The sequence below is a fragment of the Stegodyphus dumicola genome, chromosome 3, assembly GCF_044657685.1.
Source record: "Stegodyphus dumicola isolate Sdum_Otavi_A_Nest chromosome 3, ASM4465768v1".
Lineage (NCBI taxonomy): Eukaryota > Metazoa > Arthropoda > Arachnida > Araneae > Eresidae > Stegodyphus > Stegodyphus dumicola.
Window position 1 is genome coordinate 218,546,526 of NC_140770.1, and position 23,871 is coordinate 218,570,396.

General features: G+C 30.3%; 1 protein-coding gene across 3 annotated transcripts in view; it reads left to right on the forward strand.

The window, feature by feature from the left end:
* Positions 1-3,871: 3,871 nt before the first annotated feature.
* Positions 3,872-23,871, forward strand: part of LOC118185156 (protein turtle-like) — a 657,136-nt gene continuing 637,136 nt past the window's right edge. For all 3 annotated transcript variants that reach the window (XM_085813856.1, XM_085813857.1, XM_085813858.1), the window contains exon 1: positions 3,872-4,275. In XM_085813856.1, the coding sequence (XP_085669982.1) occupies positions 4,194-4,275 (82 nt within the window). In that variant the 5' untranslated portion in view covers positions 3,872-4,193. The remainder of the gene's footprint in view (positions 4,276-23,871) is intronic.

Consider the following 23,871-nt stretch of genomic DNA (forward strand, 5'->3'; position numbering starts at 1 on the left):
AATTTAAGGAAATTCTTTTGAATTGGCAAATGTGCGAGCTATAATTCAAAGAAAAAACATATTATTTACAGATATTACAGTCGAATATAACGCTGTGTATATTCTGGATTTTCGATCAGTGAAGAAATTTTGTTTACACTGTAAAGGAAATTTCTATTATAAGAAAACAACTTTATGGACTGCGTTAATAGTACAAAAGAAAGAAATTATAATATAACGCTGTATTTTCTCCCTCCTTTCCACATGCCTTCATGGTTAACTGGAAGCACACTCGACGCGCATTCGAGAGGTAAAGCTTAGGCATTGCACATTTTTCATGTCTCTAGCATCAAATAACCTAATGACTTAATAGAGGCGCTCGAACTAAAAGGTGGCGAGCGATAATTCGTCACTACTAAGACTTGACGACAAGGTCCCTTAATCCCTAGTCAACCTCTAAAATGGGAATTTTATAAGGTGTTTTCCCTCGTTTCCGCATGCCTCTGTGCTGTAATTGGAAGCATAATCGATGCGTATTAGAAAGGGCCATGGTTCGAGTCCCGGGGAAGGCACTGCACACTTTTCACATCTCCAGCATCAAAAACCCTGATGACTGTGCAACGAAACTAATTAGAGGAAGAGAAAATTCATTAAGACAGTAAATATGAATAAATTGAATATTATTGATTTTTTATATATTTATTTATTTTAATTTTGATTCGAATACACTTCCTATACCAAAGTTGTATTAGATTAAGTGCAGTACTTAGAACTCAATATGTTCATATTATAAATTATTTATTGTTAGAAATATTTAGGAAGACGTACTGCAATCTTATAAAATTTCTGCTCAACATTAAGTAAATTTTTGCTGTTTCAATTAATTAAATTTGGAACATCTGTCTAAAGAAAATTTGCATTACAGAATATTACTACCCATAGCTCCCATACTATCTCAGATCGAATGGTGCGCATCATCATCACCAGGGTACGTTATCCCGTGACGTATGAATTCATCAGAAGACAATGCAGATGGAAATTGTTTAGCCAGCAATAAAAAGGTATGCCATGGTTAGGAATTATATAGAGAAGATTAGGTTAATCACAACAGTCGTTTTCTTAATATCCAGAATGTAATGGCATTTAGGTCAGCTAACAATAAAGTCCACTGTATGCGATTATATATATATGTTTTGCCTTCTATTCTTTTTTCCTTTGTTTTTAGCACAGGTGTTCTGTAGTGCCCCTAGCACCTATAGTAATTGTTCAGAATTAAAGACTTTTTTAATAAAATATATATTCGAAACGTCTATGCACATTGTGCATATATTTATTGCAGAATATATATTTTTTGAAGCAATGAATTTTCTTGAAACATTCTGAGGTTGGCTTTCCTTTTAACTGTTAGAATTTTTTAATTCGGACTTAAAAACTTAGTTATCTTCTTTGTTTTTAATGATAAATTTTCTACTTTTGTGCAGCTTTTAATATTTTCATTTTTCTGCAACTTGCATCTTGTCTTCCTAGTGAAGAGCGTCATCTAGTTTTTCATAGCACCTTGTTTTCCAGCAGTTAAAGTCGGTTTTGCGAAAACTGAGTTGTTTTAGTTTGTCACAACACGCTTTGTGTTACAAATACATACATCTGTGAGTATATATATCTGTACATACCTACATAACTATCTTTAGGGAGTGGCTTTTGGATGGGTTAATCTCACTTAAATCCATCAACTAAATTATTCACTAATAATTGCAATAAATGTAATAAGAATAATATCAAATAGCAGATATCCTTTTCATTAGTACTCCTTGAACATATGCTAGGAAATATGAGTGATCTTAAAAATCAGGCCTAATTCATTCAAGTATTCAACTTACATAAACTTACAAGTTTTTCGAGCTTACAAGTTTATTATTCTAAATTAACCAGTTATTATCATTTCGGTCTTTACTATGATTTCTCTTTTCCGTTAACTACTGTTTAATGTTTAATTTTGAATTCATTGTTCTCTTTACTTGTATCATCACGAGTTGTAATTATTGTAGCACAAGATCATGGTCTATGTTACAAATTCTGTTTGAATAAAAAGACTGGTTTTGTACTCTTCCTAAGACATTGCCATTTATCTCTGACATTGGGATAACTCATTTCATATCTGTTAGGGTTATAGGAGTAAAGTAGCATTATCAGATAAAGTGCAACTCTGTGAAAACGTTTAATCTTTGAAGCTTTGAATAAGTGTTTTATTTTTTAAATTCCTTAGAATTTTTCCTCGTGTAATTTCATATGCGAAGTTTTAGCTGATAGGGAGACTCGAACTTTTTTTAAAATTTTTATTACATACTTCAGTTTTTCTATCTAACTATGCATTATATATTTCTATCTGTGCATGAAGACTTTTGATATCGTGAGACAAATTTATGGAGTTTGTACATAAAAAATGTAGAAAATATTGAGAGAGATTATAAATGCTTTACGTTTTACTGACTATATATTCGTCAAGCATTGCAGGCACAATTTTATTTACATATTCACATAATTATACATAGCTATAGAAACAGTAAATTGCATTTAAGCAGGCCAATAAGCGAGAGCAGAAAAGCTCTGATTTCAGTATTAATGCTAGTTTAGATAATAATAATTCTTTATTTCAGTTGTTGGTAAAATTTTCGGTTTACACATTTTAACATTAATATTTGCTGAGGAATTATGCAAGTACATGCATCATGGGAGCTATGTGAGCATCATTTGGCACTGCTCAATTTTGAAATGACGAAGTTTAGAGAGACTTAGTGTAAGCATAATACTATATAAAAGATAGAAAGGAGATATAACCAAATTAAATCGAAGCCTAGAACAGCTATTAGAAGGTTTATTATTAAGGTCTATTATTAAGTTCAGGATCTAATTTGCGTGTGATGTGTGTGCGTTGGTGTTGTATGTATATACCATTTTGAAATTAATTTAGCCTTTCTCTTTATTATTAAAAGGTATTAAATAATTTTATGATCGTAAGCCCATTTAATAAAAGCTGTACAATAATCCAAATTTACATGTTTGAAACATTTTTGATGTTACTCTTTTCTAATGCAATTTTGATAGGGTTGGAAATGTACCCATAAGGACACTTCTCTTATTTTAAACATTTTATAAGTGCACGTCACATTTCTCTAATTTCCAATGCAGTATATATTCAATGCAATGTCAAATAAAAATAAACAATATTACATATGAAACTACATAAAATAAGTTTGGTTTGATACATAAGACAGAGTTCAGAAAACAGAACTTCTCGTATCTTAAAAGCATTGTTATTTATCTAGTTTTTAATGTCTGATGTATATATATTTAAGTGTATATATTAAGTGTTTAGAAAGATTTTAATATATATTTTATTGTCATTAAGTTAATTTTTCTTATGAAACTATCTTTATCTTAAATTGCCCCTGAAAAATTTCATTTTTATATGATTTTACATTCAATTTGCTGCGTGTAACGTGATGTTTGTTGTATTTAAATATGTTAATTAAAATCAAGAAACTGCATGTCTGGAGTGCCAACAGCAGCTGATTGTTAATTTCTAAAAGCTATCTTAGCACCTTATATTTAGCATTGTTAATTGCCCACTTATTAAACTTTTACTTATGACTATATTTCTGTAAAAATATAACATCTTGCTTAAGAGTTTTATGAGTGTCTAATACTGCTTTTATAATTGACATACCATACCCTGCAGTATCTGTTCAGAGAATTAACGTCATTTTAAGAAATATGACTACATGCTTTAACGCCCTTGAAATAAACCTTTGCCACCCCTTTCTTTGGTGAAATGAACCTGCTCTCTCAGTGATTCGGTCGAACAGCACTTCCCGCCAGAGCTGCCAGAGTTGTCCTCCTGAAACAACCTCTCCGTCGAATTCTTGTCCGAATTCTCTGAAAAAAATTTCTCTTCGCTGAGAGAGAACTCCAGCGGGAAGTTCTGAGAATTCTATTTCGGCCGCTAAGATTCAAAAGAGAAATTCTCAGCTCTCAAGTGTTTATTTTTCGGCGTGGATTATTGACATCTGAAACAAAAGTTTGAGATAAAAACTCAAGCGGAATTTTTTTGCAAAACAAAAACTACGAACTTGATGTTTTTCGCCAGTGAAATTATCTTTTCATGTAATATGTGAAATAATTATAGATATATCAGTAACTGAGTGATTTTAGACGCCATGATATTGTTATCAATAGTGACTGGATTATTTTTATTCAACTTGTTTGGCTTTAATGCTAATGCAATGGATTCCAACAGTGGTAAGTTACGATTATTATTCATCATATATTAAATTAATTAAATATGTATTTCAAATAAGATTTAGATGTTAAGATTACCAAAATGTTTATTTTGAAAAGGGTATTTATTTAGATGTTAAAATGTATAAATCCAATTTTTTTCCTATTTCTTCATGTGCCAGATATTTATTAATTTTTTTGAAGTTAATAAATGCTTAATTGTGTCAAATTTTTGCCGTTAAACGCTACAGAAAGTTTTAATTATTTGCCACGAAATTTGTATTCTTCATCAAGTTTTATTTGAATTAAAACTGTTCCGTGTTTTTATTTGTATATTTTTAAAATCTAATTTCTCAATGACAAATGAAATTAATTCCATGAATTTTGCATCGTCATTTGCTCTACGTTTTCATTAACGATATTCTTTAAAACGAGAACCTCCAGTATGTTGAAAATGTTTTTTAAAATTGTGTTTTATCTTGACTTTGCATGATAAATGAACGCATAATTAACTTTGTATTATGATTCCTTAATATTAAAAGCGGTTTAGAGTTTTTTTTAGATTTATAGTATTAAAATTAACGTTCCCTGTTATGTTTCTGCGTTAATCAATCTTAAAACACATTTTAATCTTGTTTCAAAGATTTTATAAAATAAAGAAATCATTTCTATTTTTAACTACTTATTATATATGAGAATGAGATTTTTGCGAAAAATAGTGAGCTTCGCTTCCTTGAAATAATTTCACGTCCCATTAAATACTAATATTTTTATAAAATAAATGTTCTCAAAGTAATGAGCCAGGAAATTTTGATACTTTATAAACATATATTGACTATTGAACTTAAATTATTCTTTTGTAAACCATTTTGCGCATACTTATCAAAAATGCTTGCAAAGAAATGTTGAATGAATTACATGAATGTCGTAAAACATTTAATGTGGTACATTTTAAATTATTCTTTTGTAAACCATTTTGCGAATGCGTAACAAAAATTGTTGCATAGAATTGCTGAATGAATTACATGAAAGTCATAAAACATTTAATGCGGTACATTTTAAACTTTCATAAAAAAGAGCACTATGCAAACAAATTAGCATCAATAATCTGTTATCAAAATAAGAAAACAAATAATTATAGTCATTGTGAAGTTGACGGGCTGGCGGGTATAGTTGAAGCATTTTTTATGTGTCTTGTACTTTTGCACTATGGTTTTGAATCCATTCTCTGAGACGCACAGGGCCTTCCAGATTACTCTAGGCTATAAAAAAGCTCCTAAATATCAGATTAAGTGAAAAGTGGTTTGTTATGATCCTTGATTTTTAAAAAGTAAATAATGATTTTAATCTTGATAAAAAGTAAATAAATATAGTTAATTTTATTACATACCATTTAGCAATAATCAGTTAAAATCAGAATTATGTTCTTCTCGTCTGACACAGTACGTTTTGCACATAGTTTTATTTCAAATGGCAATTATTAAAGTATTATAGAATAGTAATGTAAGCGAATTTTATACTCCCGACTCTAGTAGTTGCTTGAAAACAAGTATTATTGTTCAGTACATGTGAAATTAGCTAAAAAAATATTTAATTTTGTAGTTAATAATAAAAAGTCCATTAATATAAGAGAAATTATTTTGAATGCAACCTTTTCGTATCACAGGAAGTTTTCGGACTGAGTATTTAAAAAAAAAAAAAAAAAAAAAAAAAAAAAACACCTTTCTTAATGTTATATTTTTTGTACAATGATCATAGCAATTAAAATAAGACTGAAAGCTTTTATGATGAATTTTCATGAATATCTTCTAATGCTTTATAGGAACTTTACACTCTTTTAATTTTTTTAGAAATAATTTAAATAAATAATTTTGTGTATCATATAAAAGTACAAAAATGAAGTAGAGATTAAGCACAAAAAGTCCAAAAACAAAAGATACAGTTTAGAGAGAATTATCATAACTTAATATTAGCCTTACTAATTGTGCATATTTTCTAAATAAAATGTAATATTATTTTAGGAAAATTACCTGAATCGAGAGAGTATATTGATTACTCAGTAATTTATTTGGATCTATTTCAAATAAAGTTCTTAGATGCTGTTCACTATAACGCTTGACTTTTCTAAGCTAATAATGGCAATGGAATATTAATTTTTCAAAACTTAATTTAGAAAATTGTTGATGCAAATGTATAATCGGCAATGTTTAATTAGATCATGAAACCAATAAATAATAAAAAATATTATTTATTGAAGTCTAATGAATAATAATATATGTCTCATGGATAAGAGTTACTCATTACTCCAAAAATGTTAAAAGCAGACGATTCAGTAATTCAATTTACATAGTTTAAATAAAAGTTTCAGACTTTGAATGCGGCCCACCAGCGGCCGAGCGGTAAAGACGCTGAACACTGGTAGTTCGGTCTGAGGTTCGAATCCCGCGAACGGGCTGGCTGCATGGGCGTTTTCGTGGTTTTCCCCATGTGTAACGTGTATACGAGCCAGTTTCCCTTAGAAAGTCCTCCACGAAAGGCATCCCTCCCTTTAGGCAGATAGCCCTCGTGTGCTTTGCCATAACTGAATAATCCAATCCAATCCAATCCAGACTTTGAATGCGAATTTCTTTATTTAAAATATATTAATGGGTTTGTGATGCTACATTGATGTAATATACTGATGTTTAAATTTTGTTTCTTAAATCTGGTTTTCTGAAGTCTGCACAGAACTCTGCTTTCAGTTTAAAACACTATCTATTACCGAAAGAATAAATTACTGAATGCTGGCAATTTAGTCAAAGTTTTGATTACTGGAGAAGCAGAAATATTTACGTACTATGTTTCAAACGTGTTGCTACTATTAATACATTTCCCTAATGGCATTTACGTCTCATATTTTCGCCATTGAAGTAACATTGTCCAATATTTGCAACCAAACAAAATAAAATATCAGTTTCCTGCGGTGTATTTCTAAAATGATCGACTAAAAAGGGATTTATCGCGACATCTCGCCTTCAAAAACAGAAAAAAGAAAAAAAAGAAAAATATTGAAAACAAATGTTTTTGTATCCTTAAATAACTGCTTTCTGTACTTGATTTAGGAACACCTACAGAGATCCTGGACTCGTTTGAAAAACTAATCAAATATCTATCTATCTATCTGTCTATATATCTATATATATATATATATATATAACTAATCAAATATAACTAATCAAATTCATCTCCTGAAGCAAACCTTTATAATTCGAAATACTTGATTTACTCAAGCAATTAAAAATACTACAAGAAGGGCAGCCGAAATGCTGCAACATTTCCTTTCTTTAGCCTGATTTACCCGAGAACATAATATTATCGTATATTTACAAATCTGTGAAATTTATATTTGTGTAGAAAATATTTTACATGTAACTTGCGATTAGTCTTTGTTGAAATTCATTTTGCAATTGCACATATAAAAATTTCACACTTTTCATATATAAAACTACAGAAAAGAGGGCGATATTTAATAGTTAACTGTGAAAACGAAATCTTTCATCTGAAAACTTCAAAACAATATTAACACATTATTGGATAAGTGCAAGCAAAATAATCGCTTCAGAAAAATTTGAAAGTTAGCGATTAAATAAAGATCTAAGAGAAGTCTGAAGAATACTGTAAAAGCAATCGCTGCTAAATAAAATGACATATTGACAATACGATATTATTTATAACTTCGAAGCAAGAGTGTAAAATAAAAGCAAATTTCGTGTCCCCAACAGGACTCCGAAATACATTTTATGGTCGGATAATTGTATTTAGCATCTGGCAGGATCATTGATGGATGCGTTTTTCATGTTTCAACCGAGGAACATTTAATACAGGATGCATAATCCTACGCTATGAGTTTTGCAATTTCCATCATTGCGACCGCAAATTGTCTGGAAAGCTTATGGTACGTAAACGAAAGAAGAATTTAGAAAACTACGAAGAAATTCTTGGGTGTTTCATAACACCTGATCAAAAATTTCCTTGACGCACCGATTTCATTTTTTTAATTAAAATTTGTACTACTGTCGCAGATTTAATTCAATACTCGAATGATCAAAGGAAGGCATCTCGATGCAATTTCCTAGCCTCAATATTCACCGAGTGTCTCTACCCTCTTGGGAACCTTCCGAAGAGGAAATGCTTCAGAAATTTACCTAAATTTGATCAATAGAAATAAGTAAAGAGAAGCATTAATATTATAAATCATCATTATAAGGTCTACGTTTCACGTTATACTGTGAATAGAATTTTTCTGTATACTGTGAACAGAAAACAGAGAGAAAAGAGGTAAATGCATTTCTGTACTTTAACCCATAAATACTACATAATTATAATCTTATTTAATGTTTAATAGAAAACATGAAATATCTTCAGTTTCTGGAAGTGAATTCAAGATTTGAAAGCACTTTTTTGATTTTTAAACTTGCATCATGAGATAATTACTAGCCATTTTCTACGTACTAATTTCTAAGCACCAGAAGAATAATTAAATCCTTTATTGCGCATTCTAAATGTAATAGATCTAAATCTCAGAAACACCACAGGCGATGATTAAAAATTACATATAGTTCCTATTCAAATTTATGCATTCTTCAACCTAAAAGATATTTAAATTGCATTACCGGTTTCCCATCGAAAATATTTTAGATTGAAAACTACTAAGTTTCTGTTTATTTAACCTACAGTTTGAGAATATATATTCAATCATATGAAGATGTGAAAGAGAAATTTTGTATTTATAGGCCACGAAAAAATTATAACAATACGAAAATTAATATAAATATATACTATATACACAAATGAATGTTTTACATTTAGAATTTTAAAACCGAAAGCAATTGCCTAAGAATAATTTTGAAATTTAGAATAGTTATTAGCAAGAGTTCAACTTATCTTTCTTCTAGGTTGTATGATTTACTGCGTGATGAAACGCTCAGTACTAATTAAATGAGCGATGTAAAACTCAAAGTCATTACCTAATAATTCAATAATTCATTGAAAGCAATGATTAATAGCATGCTTAATTGCTTATTGAATCGTTATATCTCAATCAGAAGTCGAGAAAAGTTATGCTTATTTATTGGAATCAAATGAAAATGTCTTATATTTGCTCCAGAAGTGCACTATTTACTGATAGGGACTAAATCCTATACAAGATATTTAACTTCTTTAAGTCATATTAAATCGATTACTTATAATTTCCAGAACTATGTCATGATGTATGTTTAATTACATAAGCATATCATCCATTTAAACAGCTTCATTATGGAGCAATAAAGGTCTTATGTAAACGTGCAATGCATGGCAGCTGAATTTCAGGCTTAACTTATTAGTTCAGGCAGATATTGTTGGAAGTTGTGTTCGTAATTATAATTATTAATATGATATCCAACTGATTTTGAAAATTAATATAGTTTTCAGGTATTTCTTTCGGAAGTATAATTGAACTGGCGAATGTCATGAAGAAGAGAAATATTTTGTAAAATTTTCTTAAGACAAAAAAAGAAAGATAAATGTCGTACATACGAGATATTTACATAATATTTTGCTTAAACAAAAGGAGTAATATCACTAAATAAATACAGAGAGCAGAGAATATTTCCGAAATGCAATTTTTGCTAAATTTAAAAGATATGGAAAAATTTTCTGCAAATTTGAATGCTGTGTATTTTTTCTTACTCTCTCTGTTTTTACGCATTTGAAAAACTGTACATTATTCTCTCAAAAGAAGAGTCATTTTAAACGAAATCTAAAGAGATAGTCTTATCAGAAAATTGTATATTTAGAGAAGATATGACATATTATTAGCACAAAGAGCGTTAGCCCAGAAGAGCTACTAATTTCGTTGCGGCATTTTGCGTCGGTTACGTACGTTTCTCCCACTGCGGAAAAACAAAGGTACCTAGAAACATCAAATTTTCAATAAATTCTCCTCTACTAGATAATTGGTATCTGGAAGCCAGAACGTGGAATTCGGAATTTGTTTTATTATCTATTTAATATTTTGTAAGGCATTTATGAATTTTTGATTAAAAAATTTCAAAGCGAGCAATGACAACATTTTACGGAAAGAAAAAAAAAAAAAAAAAAGAAAAAAAAGAAAAAAAAAAACTTTCATCTTCAGCGCGCGGCACTGTATATCTGAAATTTTAAAGATATTTTAAAATTATTTTGTGATATTGCTGTTGAATTGAATTTTGTGATTTAATTGAGAAGAACACGATGTTTAATAAATAAAGGCAACACAGAAAATATTTAAAAAAAAAAAAAAAAAAAAAAACTTTGCGTAATAAAAAATCTGAAAGCTTTCAAGTTTTTTTTTTTTTTTCCCTTTGGTAACTTTATTTAGAAAAAGCTGTAATAAGGTGTTTAAAAATTTGAAAAACAGGTGTTTGAATATCAATCATTAACGTATTTTGTATTAACTGAATGATAAATAAGCTGCATTCATTCAATGGCAAGAAAACAACGAAAAAGGCAAAACAAAATTGTTACTTTTTGAAGAAATGACTTACACTACACAGGCTATATCATCTCCTACTTGAATCCATTCAACTATTTCTATGTAAGATTTTTTTAGACCAGAAGGACGTTAGTCCAGAATGGGATAACAGTTTTGAAATAGCATTTGCGTTACATCGCTATGAACGGTGTATCGCTTTTCAAATTCTTGAGAGCAAATAACATACCAATGTGTTAGATTTAAAGGGATTAAATAATGAAGAATCTGCATGAATGTATACATGCTTCTCACATTGTAAAGTAAAGGTACCTAGAGCCATAAAATTTTAAATCAGTAAAGTCAATAGAACATGGGCATCTTGAAGCTCGAATTTTGAATTTCATTTCTGTTTTATTATCTTTCATGCTTTGTAAATCTAACGAATTTTTGGTTAACAAACTCAATTATTTCAACGCGGCCAGTGGCAACACTGCGCTGAATAAAACTTTTTTGTCTCCAACACGCGAGAATGTGTAACGAAAATTGTAAAGATATGCTGTTTTTAAATATTTTATGGTTCTAGTTTTGCGTGGTGCATGCGCCAAGAGCGCCATATTTAATAAATAATGTAAACACACAAAACATTAAAAAAAAAAAGAAAAACAATTTGGAAGATTTAAGATGTTATATTACACCGCAAGGAGAGATTTTATTTACACACACATATACGTTTCAAAGACACTCGGGCTAACGCCGCTCTGGACTAAAAATAAAAGTATTTAATGCTAACAATGGTTGCCAGTGTTCGCTTTGAAATCGTTGAGTTCTTTAATCAAAACTTCTAAAATTAAACTTTTACAAAAATGAAACACATAATTTTTTTCAACGGCCTATAACGGCATTGGTTACTTCTTAAGGCCAGACGGGGTGGCCATTTTATTGTGAAGGTACATAACAGGCAGGCACCATTACCTCCTATGACGGGACAGACAATCTTGCATTCATACCTTCTCCGGGATTCAAACCCGTACCCTTCAGAATCGCACTCAGGCTCTCCTAACCACTATTACGTCTGGGCGGCTTGAAAGAGATAATAAAAAAAAATTGAAAAATCAAAATTCGCTCTTCCAGATGTCCATATTCGGGTGGAGGGCTACGTTATTTGAAATTTCATGAATGTAGGTACCGTTGGTTTTTGATCCCGAGAGAATATAAATACATACATGGAAATTCTTCCTTATTTAATTTCATTTTTATTTCTCTCAATGTAATACAACTTAAAAAAGTAATTAAACACATTTAGGGATTCGACGCAAAATGCCGTTTCGAGACTAATAGTCATTCTGTGCTAAGGCCCCTTTGGGCTAATAATAAAAAGACAAAAACAAGGAAAAGGATTTTTGTAAAGCCGTCTTTGTAATAAAACTGAACATTGATATTATGAACTGAGGGAAAAAAGAAATATATATATATGCCAACATTTAACGCTGTATCAGGAATTCTAAACATAAGCTGCTTTTAAATTTTTTGTAATTTTGCTATTGAGCAGTATGTGGCGTTTGTGCGAACAAAATGATGCTTAAAAAGAAAGCTAAAATGCCCCCAAAATAATGGGTTAACATAGTGACTGTAACGGCAGATTGATAAACTTCAAGCTCAGCCGGAGCATAGGAAACCTTAACAAACCCGTTTGGGCTACAATGCAAATTTGAAACCTTACAAATTTTTTAATTATTTATTTTTTAACATAGAAACGTTGCAAAGGCTTTACTAAGTAATGCACAAACAATTGCTATGCATCTTTGTAGGCATATCAAAAAGAAAAACTCTTCTTATTATGATAATATTGTAAATGTATATTAAAAATTAAATTTGGGTGCTTGGTAAAATATACTAAATCGATACTGTATTAAGAAGATGAAATATCAAAAAGTTCGTATAGTATTAAAAAAAGCTCTAAATTTTCTGCACTCATTTAAAGTTAATTCTGTTATAAATAAAAACACTGTTATAATTTTAAAAAGTTAGCAACTAGAGTGCTAACAGCCCTCAGAAATGACAAGTTACAAGCTTGCGTGTTACATTTCTGGCGCGATACTGTGGGCTGTCAGAGCAAAAATACGCTAGATTGCATGTTGTATCAATTCTTTATTAACGTAACAGTGTGAGGTCAGAAATCGAAAGATTAGTCTGGCAGACTTTTCTAACATTCGTTTTCGAAAGCTTTCTTATACTGCCTAAAGAGATTTTTTTAATTTGCTTAATGTAGGACAATACTGAAAAAAGAATATAAATAAACTTGGAACTAAACTACAAAATTCTTACATAATTTAGTAAATTACGTCTATGGTCTTTATATGTATTGACTAAGTATATACCTACAGGGACAACTTAATAAAAGTTTAGTTAATAACTAGTCCTTAAATTGATTTAAAACTGACAATATTTATAGATATCTTTCAGCGTAATTAAGCGCAGCTATAAGTAAAAATGTATTAATTAAAAATGTTCACAAAATATTATGCACCTTGCAACGGAATTGTTCTTTTCGCACTACTTCAGCAAACACTTCATTACAATCGTATTATGCGCATTAAAATAGAAACCTATATCTCCATTTAATATGAATCTTTCTTGGGTATAGTCATAAGACCCTAGTGTTCAGAGCCAGATAAATTTCAGAAAATACCTTCATGTTATTTTATCCTTGGGATCCTATCAATTTGTTCTAAAAGCGCTTGAAACAAATTTTGAGCATTGGAAAAAGCCTGATTTTGCCCACTTTGCGTAATGGATTCCATTTGTTTTACCCGTGCCCTCCTTTCACAGAATTGCTCCTGAAGTATCTGAATATATTCTTCGCAGATATTGAAATGCTTAAAAGACATTGCATTCCTACTTGAGGATACGCTATTTAAAATTGCTATTTACTTGTATGGCTGGGGAATATATTTAATGCACGATTTGATAGTTCTCATTCAGACCATTAGAAAAGAACGGTGTACTTTACAAGATGAGACATAGGTATGTGCGAAAACTTTAGATGGTCATTATTACAGGCAGGGGGAGAGATTTCGGTTTCATATGGCAGCATTCGTGGTATCATGGATTTTTTTTAATCATTTGAAACAACATATGTATTTACAAAGCATTTTAGACAATATTTAAATATTTTAAATTTAAATATTAGATCCTCCTAGATATTTTAAAATTCTTCTACCGCATTAAAATTTTTGGAAAGTGGATGATTTTTTAACATTGCTCCTCAAGAAAAAACACTTATATTCACTTTACACATAGTAAAATCCATATTAAAGACAATATAGCAAACCCTTTGACAACGAAAAATGCTGTTACCCTCGATTCTATTTTTTCTATCTATGTTAGTTTCCAAATAAAAGGTTCTTGCCACCAAATATTATCGCCAAGATTTATTTTTAAAGATCAATAATATAGCCAATATAAAAATGTCTATCAAGACAGGTAAAAGAATATTGTCACGAAATATTATAGCCGCATATCATTTCTAAAGAAATAATATAGCGAATATATTAAAACAAAGAATTATAAAGATATGTCTTATTATATATTATGTGATTTTGCTAGTTGAATTTTGTTCAGAGTAAGTTGAAGAGTAAAGAATATCAATAATTATTAAGCAAGTAACATAAATGACATTAATACAGATGCTTGAGAACTTTTATGCACTTTCTAATTTTACCATTCCTAAGTAAGGTTTTAATTCCTCATGATAGGTTTTTTTTTTTTTTTTCGAAACTTTACAGTATCATATCGGACAAATACGCTTCAAATTTTAAGATAATATTTTAAATATTATCATAGAGCAAATGCTGATTTAAAGTAAAATATTTTAAAATTCCACTGGAATAAAATTTATATAAAATTAATTACCAAATTAAATTTACCTAACTCAAACTACTGCATTCTCTCTCATTTATATTTTTTTTATAATTTCAGGCGAATCTGGAATAACCTTCTAACCATTCTTAATTGCTTTCCTTCTTTTGATTCCATCAGATTTAAACAACAGACGGCAAAACGGTCAGGCTGCATGCGTGTTTCCTGTTCTAGACTGGATATTAAAAAAATACATGTCTTCCATGAAAGTCTATTATGATGCTCTTTCTTCTCAGCTACACTTTACAATATTTTGCTATGATAAGTTACCTATATAATTCGTAAATGCAGTAATATATCAGTGCATTTCATTGCAGTTCGCAATAGAAGAACAGCTAATATTTTTTTTTTTCAGTTTTGATCTATCGAAGTGTATTAAGAGGTAAAATATTTCAGTATTCCTTTATCTTACTCCATAATTTGCGCCATAATAGTTATTGTGGTTTAGAAGCAATGCTGCTTCGCGCTTCATGCGTAGAACATTGAAATCCGATATGTATAAAATCTTATGCTTCATCAACTGAATCTTTAACTTCTTTCTTAATTGGATTAGACGCTAAAGACTTGGGAGTGAAATTCTTCTTGCCATCAAGTACTGCTAAAAAAACAGAAAATATTTTTTCTAATAAAATATACGTATATTTACAGTGTGCATTTAATCTTCTTATATAATGATTTCGTTGTTAACCCCTTATTTTGTAAGGCCTCAATGAAAAGAATTTCGTTCTTCAGTGGCAATATCAGTCATCTAAAAAATGAATCTGAAATCTTTTGTGCCCTGCATCAAATATACTTAGTTTCCCTGCCTAACACTGCATTCCTCTTCTCTGCGAAGAAGAAAACATATTGCCTTAAAGCATCACAAACATCCGAAGAAGAGAGGGGCAGTTTTGTTCTTCAATAAAATTTCCTGTAGCTGCTTCTTTTCTAGCCCCGATTGCTAGCGATGGCTTTGATGGAGAAAGAGGCAAAATATACTTTGCAGTGAAAACTGGATGTATTTACTTCTACCTCTCAGGCTAGTCATATGCTAAGCGTTTGAGGACACCGAGTATATTCGGGCGAATCATAACTCGGGCAAACCAAAGAGATGGTTAAATCTCACGTACATATTTGAGGGAGATAATGCTAATTGCACCAGCAGGGAAAACGATAGTTGCGAATAAGATGTCTTAAATCATATCGGTATCATTCCTGACAACACTATACCTATGTACCATATTCAAATAATTGTGGATTATTTCGCCATGTATTGTTTATTATTGTTATATGCAAAGGGATAGCACATGAGGAAACTACGCTTCATTTTATTTAAATATTTTATTTGGAATATAATAATATAAATTCATATTTTATTGCTCATATCTCTTGATTTAATTTCCTGTATATCAGAGCGTTCAAAACAGTGATATTAACTAAATTAAAAATTAAATTTTCAAAAATAAGTTCTAATGAAGGTTTTATTTCTATTCTCTTAATTTTTCCTTGTCGACTTATGAAATATACATAATTTGCTGATAATTAATGATACATTAATTAAAGATTAAAATGATGCTACAAAATATAAAAATTCACCCTTTTGTTGAAGAATTGTTTTGTATCAACACTGTTCAAGATATTTTATAAGGTATTTTTCCCTCCTTCTTGGCATGCCTTCGTGGTGTAGTAGTCTGCAGCCTGGGCGCGTGTTCCAGAGTTCCGTGGTTCGATTCCCGGCGAAGACGTTACTCATTTTTTACATCTCCTACTTCCAATTAACCTAATGTCACTACAGTGGCGCACGAAATAAAATGATGGTGGCTGATGATTCTCCACATCCAGGATTTGAAGACTGAGTCCCTTAAAACCCCAGTCTCCCTTTAAAAGGGGGAGTATATAAGGTATTTCTCCCGCCTTCTTAGCATGCCTTCGTGGTGTGGTAGCCTGCACGCTGGGCGCGTATTCCAGAGCTCCGCGGTTCGATTCTCGGCGAAGGCGTTGCTCATTTTTCATCTTCTCTGCTTTCAAAATATTACCTAATATCTCTACAATTTCACTCGAATAGGTATTATTATTATATTCATTCTCACAAGTACTTAGAAAATACTCAGGTTTATTTTCCAGTCATTTATATCAGTAATTAAAAATGTGCTGGATGTCTTATGTTGAAGAAGTTATTTGTTATAATGTAGGGAAATTTTAATAGCATTGTAATACAATCGATTCTGTTTACTTTAATTACGCATTTTTATATTTTTCTGATATAACTGATAATAATGAATAATTAATTGCTGTTTCTCTCTTGGATAAATTGTTTTGCGTTTTGATGGGCCATAATAATTTTCTGATATAACTGATAATGATAAATAATTGCTGATTCTCACTTGAATAAATTATCTTGCGTTTTGATGGGCCACAATATACAACATAAATTTTTGAATTATGTTTTGATAACAATTGCATCAGATAATAATGTTATATTTGTAATTCTATCAGCAATATTTTATAAACGAATTTAATGTTCAGGCAGAATGCGCCATTATATTTAAAGCAATATTTTCACGCATTCAAAATATTTCCTTTTAGTATGACTTTCTCAACTCATTTTTTTTTAATTTCTTTAGAGTGACATTAGAATTAAAGTATGAAAAATCCATTAATTAATGAATAATTAAAATTCAATATGCAATGAAATTTACCTCAAAAGAAATAAGAAAATAAAACGTTTATTTGCATGAACTAATGTACAGCTAATACATTTGAATTCATATATGTTTGAATGGAAACACACTGAACTTAAAAAAAAGGATTCGACTCTGTAATTTGGAATATTTCCAATCTGTCGAGCAGATTATGCTGCATGAGTGACCTGATAAATGTATGAAATACAAACAGTGCATAGCAGATCATCAATAATGAAGGACCAAAGAAACTGGATGAAAATAAAAACCGCGTATGGAAAGTATCAATTATTATTATTATATATTCATATATATATATATATTCCGCATATTTTTAAATGCTGAGATTTCGAATATTAAGAATCTATTCATCATTTATCAATTCTGTTAATTTTTTTTCTACTTAAGTTGGATGAAATCTTTGACTCCAGCTTCCAAAAACACACGCACACACAAAATCTTCTTGAATTTTTTTAACCCAAAAAGCTATTAATTTCGTTTTGCAATTTGCGTTCAAAACTTTAAATGTGGGTTCACTTTTCAAACTTTTGCCACCAAATATTACAGCCCTGCGTTATACTTAAAGAAATTAAATAATGAAGAATCTGCATAAATGTACGTATGTTTCTAGCATAAAACGACGATACCTACAGCCATCAAATTTTGAATAACATCGTTTCCACCGAATATGGGCATCTGGAAGGCCAAATTTAAAATTTCTATTATTGTCTATTTCATATTTTGTAAAACTTTAAATAAGTTTTGATTATCAGACTCAACGATTTCAAAGTGAGCAATGGCAGTACGAAAAAAAAAATCTTATTTCAAGCGCGCGACACTGTGTATCGGAAATTCTAAAGATATGTTCATTTTAAAATTATTTTGCGATATTGTTGTTGAGATGAATTTTATGGTTAATGTGCTAAGAACATCATATTTAATAAATAAAGGTAACCCACAAACGTTACAAAACGCCCTTTTGGGGGTAATTTAAAATCTGAAAGCTTTTAGATTTTTTTAATTGCTTTTTTTTTCAGTTTTAAAATTTTAAATATTTTTCATGTTTTTTCATCCTCCCCTTTTCTCGCTAATATTTCATTGGATTAAAACTGATTGTAAGCCCATATTTTAGAAGCAATATACTTTTGGAAATTATTTGCTCCTAAATATATAAGGTATTTGTGTCATATCGCCCACGAAATTAATATAATTTTATTCAAAATGTACGTCAAGCTGAAATTGTTTTCTGTGAAATTTTAAATAAAATTTTTTCTAAAATTATTGTTTTTTTCAATTTTAATTCTAAAAAATAAGACATCTATTTTAAAACCGTAATGTAAAAAAGTGTAAAATAACCATAATGTAATAAATTATGCCTTAACATTCGCACACTTATGATTTGACTGACGTTAATGCGCTGTACTGGTACACATATTTATATCTTCCTGATTATAAATGCTCATGTTATAAATTGAAAGACTCAGAGAGATAGAATTCATCTTTACATGAGAATATTCTCTGTTCACTTTTATAATATTATAAGCACATTAGGGCTACATGTTTGAAGGAAGACACTTTCTTGGAGGACTTTCCAAAAGATACTGACTTGCACTACAGTACACAAACGGAAAACTTTGAGCACGTCTATGCAATTAGCCTATTGGCAGATAGGTCCCAGGTCGAACTACTAGTGCTTAGGAGTTTTAACCTGCTGTCACTTGGCAGCCTTTCTTACAGATAAATGTCATTCATATTTACAAAAGAGAAAAACGATTTATAATGTAATATTCATGCATGAATGTGTTGACTGTATTGTCTACAAAACTGTAAAATGCAAAGTCGGCACTAATAGATTTTCATCTCCAAATATCATATATATCTGAATATAAGCCGATTTATATGTATACCAAAAGAAAAAATTTGGTTGCAAAAATTCCACCAAACTCGAAATTCGCGTTATAAGAGCAATTTGAAATCCTTCAATAAAACAATTATATATATCGACATATGTGCGAATAATTGGTTGTTAGCTTATACGAATGTCACTATACTTTTAGCTCTGTTTGAAAACTTCGATTGAGAACTTTATCGAGTGAAATAGAAGCACGTCCACGGAAAATTGAAATGTCCGGAGTTCGAATGACGGCAAATTCATGGTTGATGTTTTTGTTTCGACTTTAAAAATTCTTTTCTTCTAAGCGAGACCACAATTAGCAATTGAACTAAAGAGGTGATAAAAGATAATTTGTCACCACCTGGTTTTCGCGACTGGATCCTCCCATTCTCTTTTAAGTTAGAGATAATGTAAATTGGTTCCCGCCTTCCTTACCGGATGTCTCCGTGACGCAATTGAAAGCATATTCGGACGGCAGTTTGGATGTCTTGGGTTCAAATCCCGTCAAAAATGTTGCTGATTTTTCGTCTTTCTTGTTCCAAAATACACCTAAGTTATTTAAAAAAAGTGCTAGGGCATTATTGACGCTGATAGTTTCTCAAGTCTCGAGACATGCACATTATTTGGCTCTTTGGTAATAGCGTGGTGGATTTTACTTTCATTTTCAGGTATGTAACCATTCTGAAGCAATTACGATGTTTTTCTTCTTAGTTGCGTTCCCTTTGTGCTTTCATTTTTACTTGCAAAATGCAGTTTTTCGCTTTTATTGGATAAACCTCCTAATTAAAAAACGATTGCGCTTTTTGTTAGATTTCAACCAAAATGGTTATCCCATTTTCCGAAGAATACTCTGAGCTAAACATGCCAATGATGTTGATTAACTTGATGGAATACAGCCAGATACTATGTCTGTAGTGAAGAGAAAGCTTTGCGGAAATTTTATGAGAAATCTGAGATTCGGTTGCTGAAAGTGAGAAATTTGACTAATGTGTATTGAAAAAAATAATGTGTATTAAAGACAAAACAGCATAAAAATGATATTGTTTTAAATCATTTTAACTATAATATCAGTTTTTTGATTGAATTATTCGTGAAGCAAAATTAACTGGTATATAAGTTAACTGCCAAGCTACGATAAACAAACTAGCAAATTTATAGGTAACACTCGAAATATACGGTATTCTATTTTATATGGCTTTACATATAGATTAAACATTATTCAGGTCATAAATATTTCAATTCATCGCAACTGGACCATTCTTGATAAACTTATTTACTTTTAACTATTCTTAAAGCAGCCTTAAGTCCTGCATGAAAGTTTAGATATATCGTTTATTGAGAAACTTATCCTTACCCTATAACTTAATTTAAATCTGCATGATATTTAATTTAATGAAGCGTATACAGTTATAAACGATAAGGCATTCAACCATTTATCATCACTGATAAATCTCGCATCCGTTCGCTTGCAAAAGGGACTAAAATTCTTCAAATCATGTGTGGAATTTGGTTACTGTTACTCCCACAGTCGCAGAAATGGCTACATTAAATCAAAATACTATAGCGTGCTTGTACCGTAAAGATTTGAACGCTGTGAATTAAACCCATTAAATCTTCTGAAATTTTTGTGAAGGGAAACTAATGTAAGGTCGAAAAGAAAGCAAAACGTACCTTTATGTGATGCGTATGTAATGCGTTTTACATAGATACTTAATGAATGATGGAGTAATTTCGAATTAACATCTCCTTTCGTAAAGTTTTCTAAAATCGATCGTAGGATTGACGAAATGCCTTAAACGGTGACAGATGTTTTAGTGTTTTTCGGTAAAAATGTTTCTTGTACAGATATATTTTTATTGCTATAGGTATTAGACATTTGCATAATATTTGTTAATAACTGTACTCCCAAATTATATTTCTTTTCCTTTTAAAAAAAACATTTTTACTCAATTTTAGTGTTTAGCAAAGGCTGAGTGTTAGGCAGCATTCTGAGATGCGAGTAAAACTTGTTTATTTCTGTCTGCCCTTCCCCTCTCGTTATTACAGTATCAACTCACTAACCTGTGGTACTTCCCGGTGATGGCTATCTGGGTGATGTCCTAGTGACCGATAGTTTAGGCACCTCTTAAAAAATGTTTAGCAAGTGTCCGGCTTTTCGTGGAAAACTTAAATAAAATATTCTGTTATTTATTAAACAATTTAATTAGACTATATTTTATTTGAATTTATTCTATGTTTTTGACAGTATTTATTGAATTTAATGCATATTCTAATCACTAATTCATTTCCAAATACATATCAAAAGGAATAGCCTAGAACCTGAAATCAACTGTTAAAAAGGACATGAAGAAATCGAAGAAACGTTTTTAATTTGGATCATAATAATTTTTTTGCGTACGTTATTTAGCTTTAGAGCAATATTCATGCGTCTTTCATTTTCTTACGGGGGGTTAAGTATTGGATAGAAAATGTTTTTTCAGTGCTCAAGATGAAGATCGTAGTTGCAATGGGATTTGAAACAGACGCCTACACGTTTTAAGTGAAAAGATTGCTTTGACCATTGCTTTATTTCAAACCGCTGGTTAAATATTTCCACTTAAGGTAATTCTTAATTACAAGTTGACTATATGAGAAGTTGCTACAAGAACTCTAACACTGCAAACTGACCTCGTGAGTCCTTAAGTTTCGGCTTACTTTTTAAGGTGAATGTTTCGTCTTCAGTTTCAAAGACGGTAGGGGGCCTTTTACTTATTTAATAGTTTTAATTTAATTGCATGCCACTGTAAAATATAGCTGTTGCCTTTAATTCAATTCCGACCACTTCTCTTAGTCGGTTATAGCAGCGATAGAAGCGAACACGTTTCTTTGCTTACTAAATTTTTAAATATGCGCTATGATGTAAATTAAGGGGACAGTACACCTTTAACAATCCGAAAATGTTCAAAATTTGACCAATGTTTCTCATTTTTTTAAAAAACAACTATTCCAGTTATATGCATAAAACTTTCAGAGTATGTAGATACATTATTTATAATAAAATAAAAAAATAATTAATGAAGAAAATTTAATATTTAGATACTTAAAAATTATCTTAAATAAAATTATGTTTTCATTTTTCGAAAATTCAACTTTTCACTGCGCGCCAGATATTTAATTTTATATTTATTTTTTAGTAAGAAATTTAATGCTAAATTAAAGAAAAGATTTAGTTTCTAATTTTGTTCTATTATATATTTATTATTTTAAAATTTTTATTCTTAAATATTACAATATATATATAAAAATTAATTTTGCATAATTTTTGCTTTTAAGATGGTCATAAAAGTGTTAATTTACAATGTATATCAATGTCAGTAGAACACAAGGGTAATCATAATTGTTGTTAAGTGTTTACAAATTTGCAAAAGAGTTACTTAAATAGTTTTGGAAATATCCTGCGCGCAAGTTGTAAAAACAGCGTTTTGAGATAAATGCAATTAAAGTATAAATTTATGAATAAAGTAATCTATTTTGAACTTTCATAAAAAAATACATTTTATACATGTAACTATGACTATTTGCCAGTGTATTAATAAATTTTGGAATGAAACATCAAAAAATGACAAAAATATGACTTCTTATGTATACTTACGTGGCACAAATATCTTCGAAAAAAAGCTAAATTCTTTAAAAAAATACAAAATTTGCAAATTCACTTAAATAAAAGAAGAAAATTTAAGTGATAGTTAAAAGTTGATCATAGTCTATATAATAGAGATCTATATAACACAAGTATTATAGAATATTTTAATTTATTAAAGAAAATATAAAGCAGCTTTAAAATTTTCCAGCTTCATATAGAATGCCCTCTATTTCTTTCTGAGTTTCAAATTTTACAGAGTTTGCCATGCATTTTGCTCTGCGACTTTCTAAACTCATAGCTGAACTACTAATTTCTGCATCAAAAATTCGACTTTTATCAGCTTTTTTTGCTGATTCAATTGCATACTGTCCTACATGAAAGCCCATTCTTTTTATACATTCAAGTCGACCTATTCTCCCATCATTGAATGATATAATTGCTTCATATGCAGCAAGCTGTGCGATAAGTTTACTCGATCCGCTTGTTTTGGGGCATAGTTTCCACACAAGGGAATTAAATGATTCATTGGAGTTTTGTGTTTTTGCCCCAAGGCAACGTTTCAAAAGTTTGGGATCTGAAAGATCTTTAAATATAGGTTTTATACAGTCCATCACTGCAGCTGGCATGCTGTTCTTGTGTTGGAATCCTTTCTCAGAACCAGCAGCTTTTGCTCTTTGGAACGCACACCATGAATTCTCACTTTGTGGACAAAATTCGTGAAGAGGTTCATCATCGGTAGAACGTTTATGATAGAATATAGCCCACACAGCTTTACGCATATCCATGCATGATCCCTTGTTGCTCCTAATAGCATTACCATAGTACGTTGTGATTTGATCTATAACTTTATCTGTTAATCGACCTTTTCCACTTAGTGGCTTATGATCAGCCAATTGTTTTCCTCTCATATTGATTTTTAATTGTCGCAACCTATTACCCATTCGTTTCTGTACATGACCAACACATTCGATTTTTTTCAACACAATATCACTTCCATAGTTATGATTTTTCTGCAATTCAGAAAATGTTTTCGTATCACCATCCCCAATAT